This window comes from Scatophagus argus, chromosome 8 (genome assembly GCF_020382885.2).
Source record: "Scatophagus argus isolate fScaArg1 chromosome 8, fScaArg1.pri, whole genome shotgun sequence".
Taxonomy (NCBI): Eukaryota; Metazoa; Chordata; class Actinopteri; family Scatophagidae; genus Scatophagus; species Scatophagus argus.
Genome location: NC_058500.1, coordinates 12,266,977 through 12,282,995, shown reverse-complemented (window position 1 = coordinate 12,282,995; position 16,019 = coordinate 12,266,977). Strand labels below are relative to the sequence as shown.

Genomic DNA, 16,019 nt, shown 5'->3' with positions numbered 1-16,019 from the left:
GCTTGTTGAACAGCTGTGGTTCGTCTAACAAAGCACTTTGTTGAACATTGGCCTCTTCGCCTTTGTTTTCAGGAATGTCACCCACACCATAATTGCTGTGAACTCTTGACTAGCTTTTGTTGAGTTAAAATGATTTGCCATCATTTTTATATGGCTGAAAACTGAGCTGACTTTTAATAGTTGGCGTTTCCTTGTTTCATAGCTGCCGTGGTGTGCACTCTTTGTTTGTCAAGACCTCAGAAAGAGCCAGAGATACTAGAGCAAGAGCTCCATCTTCTGGTGTCTGCAGCAGAGTGCGGGGCTGAGGTACATAAGAACTGCACTCAAGAAGGTAGAGGAGGGAGGAGACTCCTTCATGCGGTTATGATCAGGAGTTCACGCTGTGCTGTGTGACTGTGACATGCAGATAAGTTTTATGGAGTCACACTTGATTCATTTCTACTCTGCATCATGAATTGCCTGCCTCACTGTGTGCGTGGGGGTGCACACTTGACACACTAACCTCGTATACCCATTTTAATGCAAATGAAGCTTACACTCCAGAGAGAAATGGATGTGAGATTAGGCACTACATCACATCGGTACCTGATTCCTATTACAGGAGAAGAAATGATCTATCTGTATTCTTGCCAGCTAGATATTCCCATATGTTCTCATGCTTATCATTTGAAGGTATTTATTGCAAGCAGAGATATGTGTTGGTTGCGCTGCAAACAGATCCAACCGTGCCTAATCTCAACCACATTTGAGAGCAGGTCTTGTTACACATCATGTGTTCTCCGTCCTCGCCTTCACAATCAGACTGTTCTTCCTACTGTACTTACTGGCATGCTGTGACATGCCTGTTGGCTTGAGTCAAAAGTCATTAAGCCACTGTTTGTAGCCTTTTCACAAATTGGCATACTGCCATTTTTTCCTCCTCTTATCTATGTCCAAATAAGTCCTTGGGCATAGACATCAAAGTGAGAAGCAGGTAAAATGAATGCTGTTGAATTAGGAGATGTCCTGGAGCAGTTTGCGGAAAGGATCACACACATAAGCAGTGATGTTGGAATGCAGGAGGTAAATTGGAGCATTTCGCCCTTTATTTGCCTCATGGGGAATTTCATACCTTTGCCACTTTTAAATAATCAGTTCAATCTCGTGGTTCTTCTTTGATGGGAGCTCCTCCTATCAATCAGACATGTAGAATATGGCATTCCAAGGCAGTTGTAGTAGTGCAGTTGAGTCGCTTTTGCATATCTATATTTGAGGTATTTTAGGCCAGAGCACTTAATTGATTTGATTTATGTGGATGAGGTGAGAAAAATAAAAGTAATTATTTCTAGGTGAAATGCCTAAAACATAAAGACTCTGCATGTTGTCTGAGTTCCGCTGGCATACAGTAGATGATACAAAATGGCAATGGAATGTGTGTGATTGTTCCTGAATGCGTGCATGTGTCTTGATCTTTCCACACAACAGAGGAATGTAGTCAATGAAACTGTTATTGGCTCTGACCTGTGGACCTATTGTCTTGTCTTTGCTCCGGTTTGATTCAGCCCTTGAGTCTGTGGCTCTTTATGATCCGCGGAGATAGCATGAATGGAGCCTGTGTTGATGCTACTTGGTAAGTGTTTTACTGGAGAAAGTGCAGTCAGAAAGGAACAGGTAATCATTATAAATGGACTCCATTATTGCACCAGTTATCACACCGGTTTGTTGGTATAATGAGGACAGCTTCTGTCTCAGTGTGTGGTTTCCATGAGGGGAGGGAAAACATGAAGGTTAAAGAGGACGAGGTTCGCAGAAGTAGACAGCAGTAAATGTGATTAGATGAGGGCACGGCAGGAATAAAGAGAGAGGGTAAAAGCAGATCCCACCCAAGGTGCCTGTCCAGCCCTGCAGCACCACGAGGGGCGCAGTGACTTGCTTTCATCCGCTAATTACAGTTGCACCATCATAAAAAACCAGCAAGGTAATTTATATTAATTATACAGGCATGGGTATAACAGTTTGAAACGCCATAGCTTGACATGCTGTACATAACATGCAGTAAAATTGTCAGAGACGTGTGCGCTAGAGCCTTGTAATTGATCGATGCATACAGTGAAAGAGTCTCTCTCCTTCTCTTGTGTGTGTGAGTGGACTGTGTGAATAACAGTCAATAAATTATCATCATCTGTAAGCTTACAGAGTCTTTATGTCATAGTCAATGGGCCCGAGCACCCATCCAATGGCTTACACTGCTAAAGAGAAACAAATATGTTGGAAAACAATGACAGCATGTTGGATCTTATACAGTAAACATATTAAAGGAAGTGCCGTTATACTGTCTTAGCAGGACAAAGGCCAAGACCCACATGATGTTTAATGACCCAGTGCATTAAAATTAACAAGGCTATTTTACTTGTATGGCTTCCGCATATTCCCACTCAGTGATAATGCAAAGACTGACCGTAGTGATATTAACACGTTGTTTGGGGAAAAAAAAAACTCAAATGGAAAAGCAGATCAGCCCCGCTATTGTTTGCTCTTGAGCTGCGGGTTTGAAAAGAAATTAGGTCATTAAAGGCTGCTAAAAGTGTGTGTTATTGTGTGTATATTTGTGCTTGTGTGCATGCACAGGGGGAGAGGTATGGGCCCAGGCCTGCTCCCTTTGCTTCAGCTGCATCTCGGCAGCCTGACGTGGTTTATGGCTCCAGTTGCCCTCTCTGGGTCTGTTTATGGATTCCCATAGAATGGAGAATCATGGCCACTCCAGGAAAAGTCAGCCAAAAACAACACCTCCACCATTGCACTCTTGCCTGCCTGTGTCATAACTCATCGTGGTGTTTATGTTTCTGAAGGAAAAAAAAGTATTCATAGTAATGACATAAGATGACTGTAAATTCTGATGCTAATGTTTAATTTTTTTGTTGATGTAAGATAAAAATGTCACCACAAATGTGGCTGGTTTATTGGACGTCGTTACAGGTTGGTGAAAGAACTGCAGGCTTTGTTAAGAGAGAGCTGTTTTTTTTTTCCTCTGGGTTGGAATAGCATTTCCTTTGCAGGACCAGCTATTTTATGATACCTGTAAGATTTATTACATGAAAATGTTCAACTTTGATTGGATAATGAAATTGCACCACCAAGGGCATTGTTAATCGAGCAAATATTCTACCTGATGTGTTTTCCCTCTGCTGTTTTCCCCACAGCGCCAATGCAGTGCATCACTCTTTTCTGAAAGTATGCTTCAGAAGAGCGATGGTGGAAGCACTCTGAATCTTAAAATGCTTTGCAGTCAAAGCCAGGACTGGTTAGATGCAGCAGGACCAAATTGTGTGGCAAAACAAAACCTTGAAGCGTGGCTGCACAGGTCTGCCGCGCCGCAGGGGCTCTGAGGCTGCACAACTGGGGCACATCTGGTTAGTGGATGGGCTCGACTGAACCCTCCCCTGTAATCCAGAGGGTAGTGTTTAGCTGGGGCGCCTGCCTCTGCTCCTGATGGTGCAATGTCAGGGCAGCCAGAAGTTACTGGGTTACTGCTGTTATCAAACAGTCAACTCTAAGTTTTGGTCTAGCAGTGATGCAGAAGAGCACCAAAGAAGGGTCATCAGTCATTTTCACTGTAGACAGTCAACATCAGACACAGCCTTGCTGGCCATAAAGCTTTATGAGTGTTTCTGCTGGTGTTACTCAACTCCCACTGCATCCATCAGAGAAACCTATAGTCTGTTTCTCCATTTCTTTCCCCTTTCTGACCACGTTTAGTCTTGTTTTGCTCGACAGAAAGATCCTCTGCACGCTTTCCACTGTTTTACTACAATATGTGAGTGTGTATTACTGTAGCAGGGCCAAAGAACGTAAAGAAAAGCATTTTCTGTTGCATAGCTCCCAGCCCTCAGTTTGTTCCCTCCTCCCTCTGTCATTTACTCTTTCTCACTTTCTCCCCTCCCTCCCTGTGGATTCCCCAACCACACCACAACACCGTTAACAGACGTGACCCTGACAGATTTACTGCCATCGTCTTTCCATTGGCCGCCAGCGTGACAGCTAAGATTTAATGCTGCCTTCTCATTGGCCAAGACTCGACAGGTTAATTTATGGGCGCACTGTGATTTGATGCCTCTTGCCTTTGAAGTGAGTTACAGCTCTGTCGCTTATAGGACACAGAAACGGTGTCAGGTTGCAATCGTAAAATCTTATCCCTGAAGGGGGGCGGCGCAGGAGTATAATGGTCCTGACGTCATGAGGGAAGAGACCTTTGAGAGCAACAAATGTGTGACAGAAGAAAATGCTAGGTGTTTGTTCAAAAATGCTTTGAGGAGTTTGCAAAACATTAAAAATATCCAAGCATGCTGCAAAAAGAGAGGCATGGATAGTGTGTATGATGGTGCATGTTTGCCAGCATCCAGTCACATCTGACATCCTCTCTGATTTGAGGCTTCTCTACCTGCATTGGAATTTGCATTTGTCTTCTTTCTGCTCTCATTCCACAGCTCTTATGAGCAACAGGTTTTTGTTTGACTTGGGGGTGAAAAGATCCCAAACGTCTGAGTAAATCACACGTATATCGCATAGCTGATCAACAGCAGCAAACTGCCTAAGTCAGTTTGGCATCTGGCTACTGTATCTGCTCACTGCAGCCCCAGTGTTCGTGCAGTGCCATAATCTATCTGCAGCCTATCTCTTCATCAGCCTGACAGTCCATCCTGACAGGATCAAGTAAAGTGAGAATGTGTCCCTGTAACAGCCTTGACCCACGGAAATCTCTAAGGGTAAAAAGCCTGGCTGCCCCTGCCCTGTCTGTCAACCCCAAGTGGATCCATGCGCCATTTCTCTTGGATATCAAATCCCTCTCTTTACTCTTTCACTTCACACTTGAGGTTGTCTGCTCAAGTGGAAAATTGTCAGAAAATAAAGAGACAGAGGAAAGCCCTGGACTTGCCTTGTCAGGTGAGATTGCATAATTTCTGAAAAGACCTTCTCGTGAACTTGATAACTCGGGGTTACACAGCATACCCTCTGACAATGTGTCATGTAAGAGAAAGAAAGCAGGTTTTACATCTTAAAGAGACATGATCCCTCTGAACTCAGGGAAATGATGGATAGTTTGGCGGTGTGTTAGAAGAGGCTGAGACAAATATACCTGTGTGGAGTTAGCCATTTCAGTCAGTTTTTTTTTTCTGTTGAGTCATGTTCTATTCATGAACCTTTCTGGAGCTGCGAAATTACATTGTCAGCAGGACTTCTTTAACCAAATCTGCTGCTTTAAGGTCATGGGAAAAGTTTAGCTGAACATTGATATTCTGCTGAACTTGTGCTATTCTTATTGTCATCTGTCTCTGTTTTTGTCGAGTGTTTCTGGTCTTTGGAACATAATGGTTGTGGCATCGCAGATAAATAGGTCCTCCCGCAGTGGAGATGTAGCTCAGTGCAAACGTGTCCCAACGAGCTGTGGATTAATAGGGTGGTGTAAGGCCAATGTATCTGTCTGGGCTGAACGCACCTCCTTTTGGAAAGTGATTTTTACACAGTCGGCAGGGCGCCGGGGTGTCCATCCTGTCAAGGGGAATGTGGATGGCTCTGTTTGGCCAAATAAATCTTAGCAACAAGGTCCTACTCAATGAACTTTGTTAATGCATGCATACTGCAGGCCCTTAGCAAAGGTGGACACGGTACTGCAGGAGGCCCTCACATTCTCCTCACCTCACCTGCTCCTCTCTTTGTGAGTGCTACTGTGTGGATTAACACTTTAAGTTGTGTAAGAGGCCATCGTAAGAGCAGACATGTTGACTTGTCATCATTGGAGAAGCACAGGTGACACTAATAACATTAACAATGGCTCCAGTCTTTTTAAGTGTCCCGGTAAGTCATGACTGCGTGCAGTACCAGGACCCTGAAACTGAAGACACAAAATGGAATTCAGCCATCATTCAATTTATTATTAACACCTTTGATTTTCCTGCTCTGACAGGTCAACGTTCCTTCAGTAAAAAAGGAAACTGTTGGTCACATTTTAAGAGTTTCAGGCCAGCTTAATGCCTCTTTGGTACCTCTGCTTTCCTGTTTCACTCCTCCCTTTCAGGCTTTACTCCTTACGTGTGATTTACCCAAACTGCGAAAAAGTTCATTTTCAAAATTCAAGTTTCAAGAGTTGACTTGACTGCAAATTAATTTTCATGTATGAATATTCATGATTTCAGTGTGTCAAAATATGCAAGTAGGCCAAACTTGACTCCTCCCTTGTTAGCAGCCAGATGGGTGATGGCTTTCGCTTTTCTTATCCTCTGTGTTATATTTTGAGTACTGGGAATGATATGCAGAGGCTAATTAATCTTGTTGAGTTACACTAATTGGAACAATAGTGACAGACACTCGAAAATGGGACAGTTTGGTGCACAATGTGACGAAACATTCCCCAAAAGACATGTTTTGTGAGGTTGGTGGCTGGCAGATACCCCGTCGGTAACTTCCATTTCTAGATTTTGGTGGCAGTAATGCCCTGGCACCCTATGGATGCTATAATCCACGCTAAATTGGTCTACGCTCAGGAAGCCATTTTGTCCATCTCAGATTGGTGTAAAATGGCTGCCATTTGCTAGGATGTTTCACTTAATCCAACTATTCTTTAATTTCATATTGCTGAAGTTCTCATATTGGTGCAGGATGCCTTTTGGTTATAAGGCAGGATTCAGCTACATACATAATTTATTTTTGAATAATAGCCCCCAGGATCAGAGAATATTACAATATTTGGCAATCATTAATAAGTAATGCACTCGCACCTTTACTGCTCATTGTTTGACGAGTACTTTAGATTTATGGCGTGTCTTTTCATGTAATATCAAATAATTGTTGAGCGAGTGTGATAAGTCACATTGATGTTTTTACATTTATGCTAACATACTTGGATTAACATTAAAATGGAATATAAGAAGACCATAAGTGCACCAACAGGATCACAGTTGATTCATTTAGTTCAGGTTTTCTATTTTGTTGTTCTTTACATTTCAGATATTCATTTACATTTCATTAACAGTCGTCTTCTCATTTATGGTCATGTCTTGATCACCACTCGCAGTGAACACCCGGCTTCTGTTGAATGTTTGAGGATGTGTTCACTGAAGTGTCCAGGAAAGTGGGAGTACCCTGAACAGAGGAATTGAAATTTTAATGATGAGCAGCACCATCACACTGACGGCCATGGAACAAATCAGACAGCTTAAATATCACTGGTAATTAACACGAAGAGGTGCGCTGTCATAGGCATGATGGATGCTTGGGGGGTGAGGGGTGGGGGGGTTGCGTGTGTGTGTGTGTTGCTTTCCAGAAACCAGCTATTCCTTTATTAATCAAAGACTGAGATGAAAAGGCTCTCCCACACCTCAGGGAGAGGGAGATAGCAGGAGCTATTGTTGGGAGGGTTTCAATCATTCGCTGTAAGCCTGTGATATATTTGATCAGGGGGCATCCAAACATTTGTAGGAGACGGAACGTTCCTGCTGCTGAGCGCTTGTTTTTGTGAACCTCTGAACCACCCATATGTTTACAGAGTCACAGTATGTGTATTCAGTTCAGATTTACTGGTTGTCGGGGAAATTTCTGTTTGGAGGACCTATTTTTTTTTCATCCCTCTTGAGAGGTGAGCATGTAGAGAGCTGGCTATCACTCTTAAACAGAGCTCTCCTCCCTGATAGAGTGAGCCAGACTGAGAAGAGGGCAGCACTCCCACACTTTACCTCCGGACTGACTCCATGATCAGTCTGTCTTGCTGGGATGATTTCGAACCTAGATGATTTCAGCACTTTGTGTATGAAGATGGAGTGTTATCTCCCGCTCTCTGGTCTCCTCCCCATCTACCTCACTTAAGGAGGTCCATTGTTAAGTGCCGGGGGCCTGTGGGTGCTGTAAATCAGGCTGCAGAGGGAGGGATGTCTCCCATGGGGGAAAGCGCACACTCCCAACAGCCTTCAGGCTGATCTCATCCTGTCTATCCTAATGCTTTAATTAAGGAACTGGTCAATAGCAAAGAGGAAGGTGCTAAAGGGTATGATCTGTACTTGCTAACATACGACTGATGTGGCAATGCCTATGCAGGCGGAGTGACAGGGCAATGTACTCGAAGAAATTCTCTCCTCTTCTCAGGGTGTGGGTGGGTGTCAGCTATCACCATGCAGTTTTATGTCTGTTTGATTACCCAGTTTGACAATAATACCTCTTAACAGCAACATGTATAAGAAATTATATTTATTTTACTGTATCTATTTGTTATCTATACAGGGCTGACTGCTGTGTATATTTTTAGCAAGTTTTGTAATCAGAGTGGACTCATAAAATGTGACTGAACTGCTTTTACCTGAATTTTTACTTTTCATTTCAAGGGGTGGAATTAAGCATCCAAACTGGGTCATATATTTTGATTGATTTGATTGTTCTTTGGACGAGGTGCAGGCTGTCGATCATCTGTTGTATGCTCCAACGATTACTAAATGAAGGTTCCTGAAAACTGCAGAGCACTTGGCTGTGAAAGCACCTTCTGTTTCTTACTGAAGCACTGCTGTGAAAGACTTAGGATACATCTCCCTCTTGTGGTGCAGACAAGATCTTGTCTTCATCTACCTAAGTGACTAAACTGTATTGCAGTGTCCAGTTGACAGACCTGTGTCATTGGATAACAGTGCAGAAAATTTATCACTGACCATTTTTACATTAACTATTCTGATTTTCTTATCAACCGAAAAAAAGTGTTTCTCAAATATGAGGATTTGTTGTTTTCCTTAGCTTCATATCTTTGGAAAGTGAATTGGTTTGGTTTTTTTGAACATTAATCTGAAAAAAAGACTGTTCTCAGACTTCTGGTTGTTTATGAGGAGATTTATTGTGGGAAGTAGATGACTCAATTGTTGATTGATTAAATTGGTTAAATTTATAGCCTCATTTGGAAAAACAGAGTAAATGCCGTGCTTTCATATGGTGTATACTGATTAACTGGCCTGTATTCCTAATCAAAATTGTCTAAACAGTGGTATTTGTTTTTTTGTTCATTGTAGCTTGATGGTCTTCAGACCAAAACTTTGCCTCAGAATGGATTCAAATGCAGGTGGAAACATGAGTTCAGTTGCCCTGTTGGAACTGATCTCACTGTTTTTCTTCACACCTACCTCTTAAGACTCGCTCATGTGTGTATATGTGTGTGTGTGAGTGTGGTGACAATATCCTGCAATTAAACTGGTAATTAAAACAACAGCACACAAACACAAAAACTGAGGACTTTCTGATATTATCTCACTCAACTGTGTGTAAAAACGAATTTCCCCATGAGGGATTGAGCGCTTCTTGATTCCTTGTTTTTGCATGTTTTTCCCCCAGAGCGTTTTCTGATGAATTTGAATTACCACCTATCTGGGAAAAATATTTAAAGTGTTTCTTCATTTTTATTACTGTGCTAGAGAGAAAATTGGGCCCTGATATGGTCATGGATGCCATCTGCTGACACAGTTGGTGTATTACATGTCTCTGAAATCTTTTGCACCTTTCTGGTTTGGATGATTCAGTCAGTAAACAATGTGCATAATTGCTAGTAATTTAATAATAATTAACTTAACTTACTCACTGCTATAAAGTCCTCAAAAGATGCTGTAATTCTGGCTGAAATTGAGCCCGGCTTTGTACAAAACAATGAAGGAGTGAAACGTGGGTACTTCAAAATAAAATAAAATGACTTTAGCACAGATTTTGCAGAAAATGTGAACATTCATTTGTTTCAAAAGTGTAACAGTTTTATTCAGACTTGGGGCCCTAAAACTCTATCACAAACTAAATACTACAGTATGATTGACTGAGTGAGTCACTGATTTTACTTCACCCCTGAAATTAAACAAAAAATAAAATAAAATATAAAATGTGGGGCTTACATTTTGAACATTTTTTTTTTTTTACCAAAACAAAATGTATACAAGATCCTCCAACAAATACATGCAAAAGAAACGTAAAAAACATCTTGACTAATCATTGTTGCTATACTAAAAGGGGCAAGAGCGGCAGCTTGTACTTTAGTCCTACTAGCAAGCTGAAAGATGACTTGCCATTGGCTTCCAGCTGTCATAAGAAATCTAAGGATTATAACTTTGTAAATACTTTGATTTTATTTTGGAGCGTAGGTCCCATACATACTATTTTCTATCCCTAGTACAATTTACATATATATTAACTTCATAAAAAGCAGACAAGTCAGTGATGGGCCCCGAATTCCTTTTACATAGTCTAAAAGTTTGACAGCAACAGAAGTACCAGTCTACAATACAATCCTCTACAACTGAGCTAAGGTCCTCAGTCCAGTGTTTACAGTCTGAATTATTCATACAGAAACTTGAACATAATAATATGTAGGCTATCGTCATACAAAACACCACGTGGACCTTATAGTACCTCGTCCACCGTTTATGATTAGTCACCTTCACTGAAGATGCTCAAGGTTGAACTAGAGACCGCATGGCACTGTATTCAGATCACATTCAGTCAGGTCAAGATGAAGGTGAGCTCTAAAAGTCTATGAGGGAGTCAAATGAAACCTTCAACTCTTTAAAGTGATCTGGGACGTTATCAGGGGCACTGAATTAAACCTCCAGAACCTTAAGGTGAAACTCAGGATTTCAGATAATACACTGACTCAGCCTCACGTCATTAACATTACTTGGAAAGGTCAGACGAGTCTATGAATGCAGAGAGTGGAAAAATTACTGACGGTGGTTTCTAGGAACAGACAGACAGTAAACATAAGGAATTTAAAACACTTTAGGAAACACCTCATTTTATCAACAGACGGGCAATTCCTGTGTCCTGTTAATATTGTTTAAAAAAAAAACAAAAAACTTTCACCAACTTCAACAGCTTAAAAATCTGGGCTCTTCCGACAAAGCCTTCAGCCTTCTACTGTATTTCAACAGGGTAACCTATGAAAATTCAGGACAAAACCCCTTTGAAACAAGGCTGACCAGTGAAGGTGTGAGACAAGTCACTACACAACTTAACTAATGCAAGATTAGTTGAAAACATAACATTTCAGGAGCATCGAGACAACCTTTAGTGTTTTCTCAAGATCGCTAAAAAGATCGTTGCACCTGGAGTTTTAAATCTAGATGAATAGCTTGTAAGAAGTCATTTTAGATTCATTTAAGACTTCTGTGTTGGGAAAAAAGGCTTCTATGGGAATTAAAAATGGATGACTAGTTCGTATTTTAATATGCCCCTTTCATGCTGAGATCAGTGTTATCAAAAAGTACATTTAATTTAATTTTATGTTATGCACACAACACCTACAGTAATGGATAGGTGGCTATTTACTACCTCAAGGCAGCAGGGACCACAAGTCTGCTGTGGTGTTTCACTTAGGAGCAGTAGCTGGTACATGATGCAGGTCAACAGGACACCTAAGAGGTGCTGCATGATACACTGACGGTCAGTTCAGTCAGAAATACTTGCAATCCCTTGGCAGCAAAACCAAAAAACACCTGCAACCTCTCCAACAGAAGGACACGTGTGCGTTTTTCATTCAGTTATTGCCATAATACAATGACCAGCTGTCCAAGACCGCGAATTAGTCCTTCCTCTTTTGCCTGTTTCGTAAATGTAACAGTAGATAAAAAAGTACAAAAAATCCACTATCAAGCTCTAAGAAGGAGCTGGCGCGAGGGCACTAAAGTTTGGTTGTGTTTAAGCTAGGCTGTTTTCAGGTTACAGTACTGTTGAGCTCCAACATGTGACATCACTGAGCTGCACACTGCTGCTGTCTGTAGGGTCTCTGTGGGAAGCTGAGGGGGTCAGACAGTGAGTCGGTTGTTGGAAGGCTGTAGAGGGCTCCAGGAAGCTGGATGGGCAGATGCGTCCTGTGAGTACTGGTTTTCCTCTTTGTTCACCCCAACCGTACATAGCCGTCGGTGTCTCAGCAGCCTGTCTGTCCGCGAGAAGTTCTGGAGCCAGACAAAGAAGGTGTTTGGTCAAAGTCAGCAGAACAATGTTACTGACATTGCAAAGACACAAGGACTTATTTGGTGTTATGAGATCCTGACTAATATGCACAAACCCAAAAGTACATGTGAAGCGCATATGTGATTCTGAAACCATAGCTAACTAACCTGATGGCAGCGATCACACTGGTACGGCTTCTCTCCGCTGTGCACCCTCTTGTGTCTGTCCAGGTGGTAGCGCTGAATGAACCGCATATCGCACGCGTCGCAAGCAAATGGCTTTTCCCCTGAGAAGAACCAATGGTGGAACATTTATCAACACTTACAGCCTATTTCAATGCATGCAAGAAGACGAAGAGGACGGACAGGTAGAAAAACATATAATACGTTACATGGAATTTAAGATTCCATTTCTAAACAAAAACAAAGCACTTTGTTAAAATAACTGTATGCTCCCAATTTAGCACTTAAAATCATTGCAAATCTGTGACTTTTTGTAGTTTAATCCAAACAGATGGAGCCTCAGAATGGTGGATTCCACTGTGAGGCTGAACAGTGGCTTCGTTACGCAACCCTGTTTCCCATATCCAACCACTACATGCAAAGGGCACATTGAAGCGAAGAGCTGAGCCCTGAGTTCTCACCTGTATGTGTAAGTATATGTCGCTTGAGGTGGTAGCTACTCCGGAAAGCTCCATAGCAGTGATCACAGATGAAGTTCTTCTGGACTTTCAAGGAACTGTCATCATCCATATCGATTGCTGGAAGTAAATGCTAACAACAATAACAAAGTTAGTTGAAAGTGAACTGAACAAGGAACATACACTTAAATAAGTGCAGCTTTAAAACAATCCTTACCTCCACTTTAACTTTGTTAGATGACCCTGATTTTTTGTGCTTCTTCTTGGGTTGCATATTCTGGTTTGCCTGCGTGTCCTTTCCATCCATCAATCTTGATGAGTGATAATCCCCGTCTTTTCGGATTAGCTTTTAGAGTAAGGAATGACAGTGGGTAAACTGCACTGCACCAAACAGTTTTAAGTTTACTTTCACTGTCTTAACATTTGCCTTAATAACAACTTATATTTTGTTCATGGAAGCAACGTTTACATCTTTAACCTTCTGACCATGTCCAGTTTTAACTTTCCCTTACCAGGGGTGGACAGCTTCCAGCTGATGGATGGCCCACGTGGCTGTGGTGCGCTTGTCCATGGTGAACCTGGTGTCCGTGATGGTTTTGGCTGTGCTGCGTATGGGTTTGGTGGCTCTCAGGACTGGCCCTGTGCCCCTGACCCAAAGCTGACGTCATCCTTTTTTGGCTTGGGATATTGTTGGCTTGCATGAGGGCCATGCTGGACAACACCGCTTCGCAGCCCAGCAACCCAGCCTGGCAACACAAAAACATGTCAGAGTGAAAAGAGGGGGCCAGAGGACTCCTCATAGAGACAGGGAGTCAGGGGAAGGAGAGGGAGCTGAGTAATGGGAGTAACAGAGAAATGCACTGGCATCATGATTGTGAATCTGGAGATGGAGAGACGTTCACTGACCCATTTCATATGGTCTCGAACAGAGTTGTTGGAATGGTGTGTCATCGCCGTGGTTTGAATGCGTGTGTGTTTAGGGGGGACAGAGGGGGCTTCACTCAGGATGAGGGTTAAGAGAAGGAGACCACACCCACCCAAATCATCAGGGGCCAAAGCCTGAAAGTAGAGGCATGACAAGATCAGGCTAACATTTTTACATGCTGGAATCAGGAGCTGGAAAACCAGACCAATCTATATAGATTTTACAAATCACCAAATCTGGATATATATAACCAGGAATTTAGGTCCAGCATTATATCAGGCAAGAAAACCCCAATGGTTTGGTGCATGCCATGTTTCCATGGGTGACAGAAAACACACATCACATCCAATGGGAAAAAATTCTTCAGAAAGAATATGTGAGGTTATGATAAAATAATCAAACAAATGCTTCATACATGAGGAGAGACGGAAATATCTAAAAGACAAGTATCCAAAAATGTGCTGCGAGCTTCTGACTGAGAGTAGGTGTACAGTCTTGTCTATATTATATATTTATAGGCCATCTTAAAATGAAATATAAGTAGCGTGACATTTTCTGAATTGACTAGTTTAACTGTGGAATTTAGCCTGATTAACGGACAATTCAAAGCACATGCATGCAGATAATGGCCATGTTTAAGTATTCATCTAAGGTAGTTTTTAGCCCAAGTCATGTTTCATAGCACATACTAAGTATTGAATCATTAGGTCAGCCAGTCAATCACTATACACTGAACTGGATTTCAAGCAATTAAATCAGGATTTGTACTCAGTAGCCTTTGGAGCAATTCTGCATGACCACAAACTTGTTTCCTTGGAATTAACAGCTTAAGTGCAAAAATAACAAACACACTGTATTTACATTCAGTAAATACATTCATTAGTGACTATTTTTCCTTTCTTGTCATCCCCATTTGTACTATTCAGAAGAAACAAATGTAGGGTTATTACCTCCAGTTAATGAACTTTGAAGTTGATTTCTGGATATTTTATAAATAGTTAAACAACAAGCGCACAGGGATGACTTAGAGATTAAAATATCTTAGAAAATACATGACTTCTTGAGAGGTTACTACCCACTCAACTGCAGATTGATCTACTTTTATTGCTCAGTGTGACTGGTTCAAGAAATAGTGTTAAATGTAAGCTATAATGAGCAGGAAGAGTTACACACTTTACACTGAATCTGATAAAGAGAAATAACTCCCAGTTTAATGTACAGGTTCCATCATAAACTTTGCAAAATATATCATTTGGAAATCTGCCAATAAAACATTGCCGTAATCAATACTTTGGACAAAACTCAACCCCAGTATACAACTGCTACTCATTACGATCACAAGGTGGATAAGAAAATAGGTTCATCTCTGGCACTGGAAAGCAGGTGATTTGATATAAACACCCAAATGCTCCAGCAGCAAGGCAATCTGACATAAAACCACAGTGCACATATCCCCTTACCGACTGTAACACAGAATATACCCCACCACAGGACACATTATGATTATTTATGTGCTATGTGTTAATCTCAACGGGGCTGCAAATGAAATCACACAGCAGATAAATGCAGGCTAGACATAAAACTTACTATCTAATAATACATAATAACCATTCAAATTTAAGTTGTTTATCACTTGGGTTGTGTGAGTCACTGTCTTTTGTAAGCATGTAGTTTTGTGATCTTGCAAGAATCTAACATGATTTCTCGTTTATAATATGATGCAGTTCAGCACTAGTGAGCTAGCTAGCGACTTATCCCAAGAACGTTTAAGTCCCTGTTGGAATAGTGAGCTTTTAGCAGTAAAACGGGACTGTTTGACTGAGCACATTTGAAAGTCAGTTTGCCTATCTGCATACGGCATTTAGAGTACCGATTTAAACGCGTGAAGTATGCAGAGGGTCTCTGTTAAATGAAACAGAAAAGGCTAAACTGCTAGCTAGCCAGTAGTTGGGTTTTGGGACAACTCTTGTATGACTGAACCCCCACCCCCCGCCTCAGACAACACAACAACAGCAGGCAGGGCGTGCAGGCTCAGCGCCGACCACAAAACAAAACCTCTTTCACATGCTACAGCTGTTAGAAAAAGACGAGTAAAATATTATAAAACGCTTAAAGAGTCGGGCGTGGAAGCTGTTGGAAGACCGACTGCTTACCTTTCGATTTTAAGAGTTTTGTGGATTAATATTTCTTGTCGCACTTCCAATTTTTTCTCAGTTTACAAACACTGACAGGAAACGCCACCGGAAGTGCTCCCTGGGAAGAGCCGTGATTGGCCAGACGTCCTATCACGTGACCGAAGCGCGATGACTCACGTTTGCAGCCATAATTGTGAGGTAGTGGTGCTGGATGCATGGACCTGTGAGTTCTATAGAGCTATAACCAGTTGATTAATTAATCTGCAAAGAGTTAATTATCACCTATTTTAATAGATTAAAATAGATTTTAAACTGTAGTTATTTGAGGATCTTTTGACTCTGATGGGAAGAAGGGGCAGTTGGCAGCAGGTAGAGGTCTCTCAGT

The 16,019-nt window shown here is 41.7% G+C and overlaps 1 protein-coding gene across 2 annotated transcripts; it reads right to left on the bottom strand.

Annotated features, from left to right (window-relative positions):
- Positions 1–9,724: 9,724 nt before the first annotated feature.
- On the bottom strand, positions 9,725–15,782 carry znf740b (zinc finger protein 740b). Of its 2 annotated transcripts, XM_046396516.1 has the most exons (7): positions 15,653–15,782; positions 13,481–13,633; positions 13,087–13,320; positions 12,792–12,920; positions 12,578–12,707; positions 12,102–12,220; positions 9,725–11,936 (listed from the first exon to the last, which is right to left on the bottom strand). In XM_046396516.1, exons 2-7 carry the CDS (start codon positions 13,523–13,525, stop codon positions 11,787–11,789), a joined length of 807 nt encoding a protein of 268 aa, XP_046252472.1. In that variant the 5' UTR covers positions 13,526–13,633; positions 15,653–15,782; the 3' UTR covers positions 9,725–11,786. The 2 variants fall into 2 exon arrangements, with proteins under 2 accessions (XP_046252472.1, XP_046252473.1); XM_046396517.1 differs by lacking the exon at positions 13,481–13,633 and having other exon boundaries at positions 15,653–15,765.
- Between the last annotated feature and the right edge of the window lie 237 nt (positions 15,783–16,019).

Coding starts and splice junctions, on each gene's coding strand:
- znf740b (XM_046396516.1), bottom strand. CDS start 13,525: ATGACACACCATTCCAACAACTCTGTTCGAGACCATATGAAATGG. Junction 12,708..12,791: donor CTAACAAAGTTAAAGTGGAG/GTAAGGATTGTT, acceptor TATTGTTGTTAG/CATTTACTTCCAGCAATCGA. Junction 11,937..12,101: donor AGTGTGATCGCTGCCATCAG/GTTAGTTAGCTA, acceptor GTCTGGCTCCAG/AACTTCTCGCGGACAGACAG.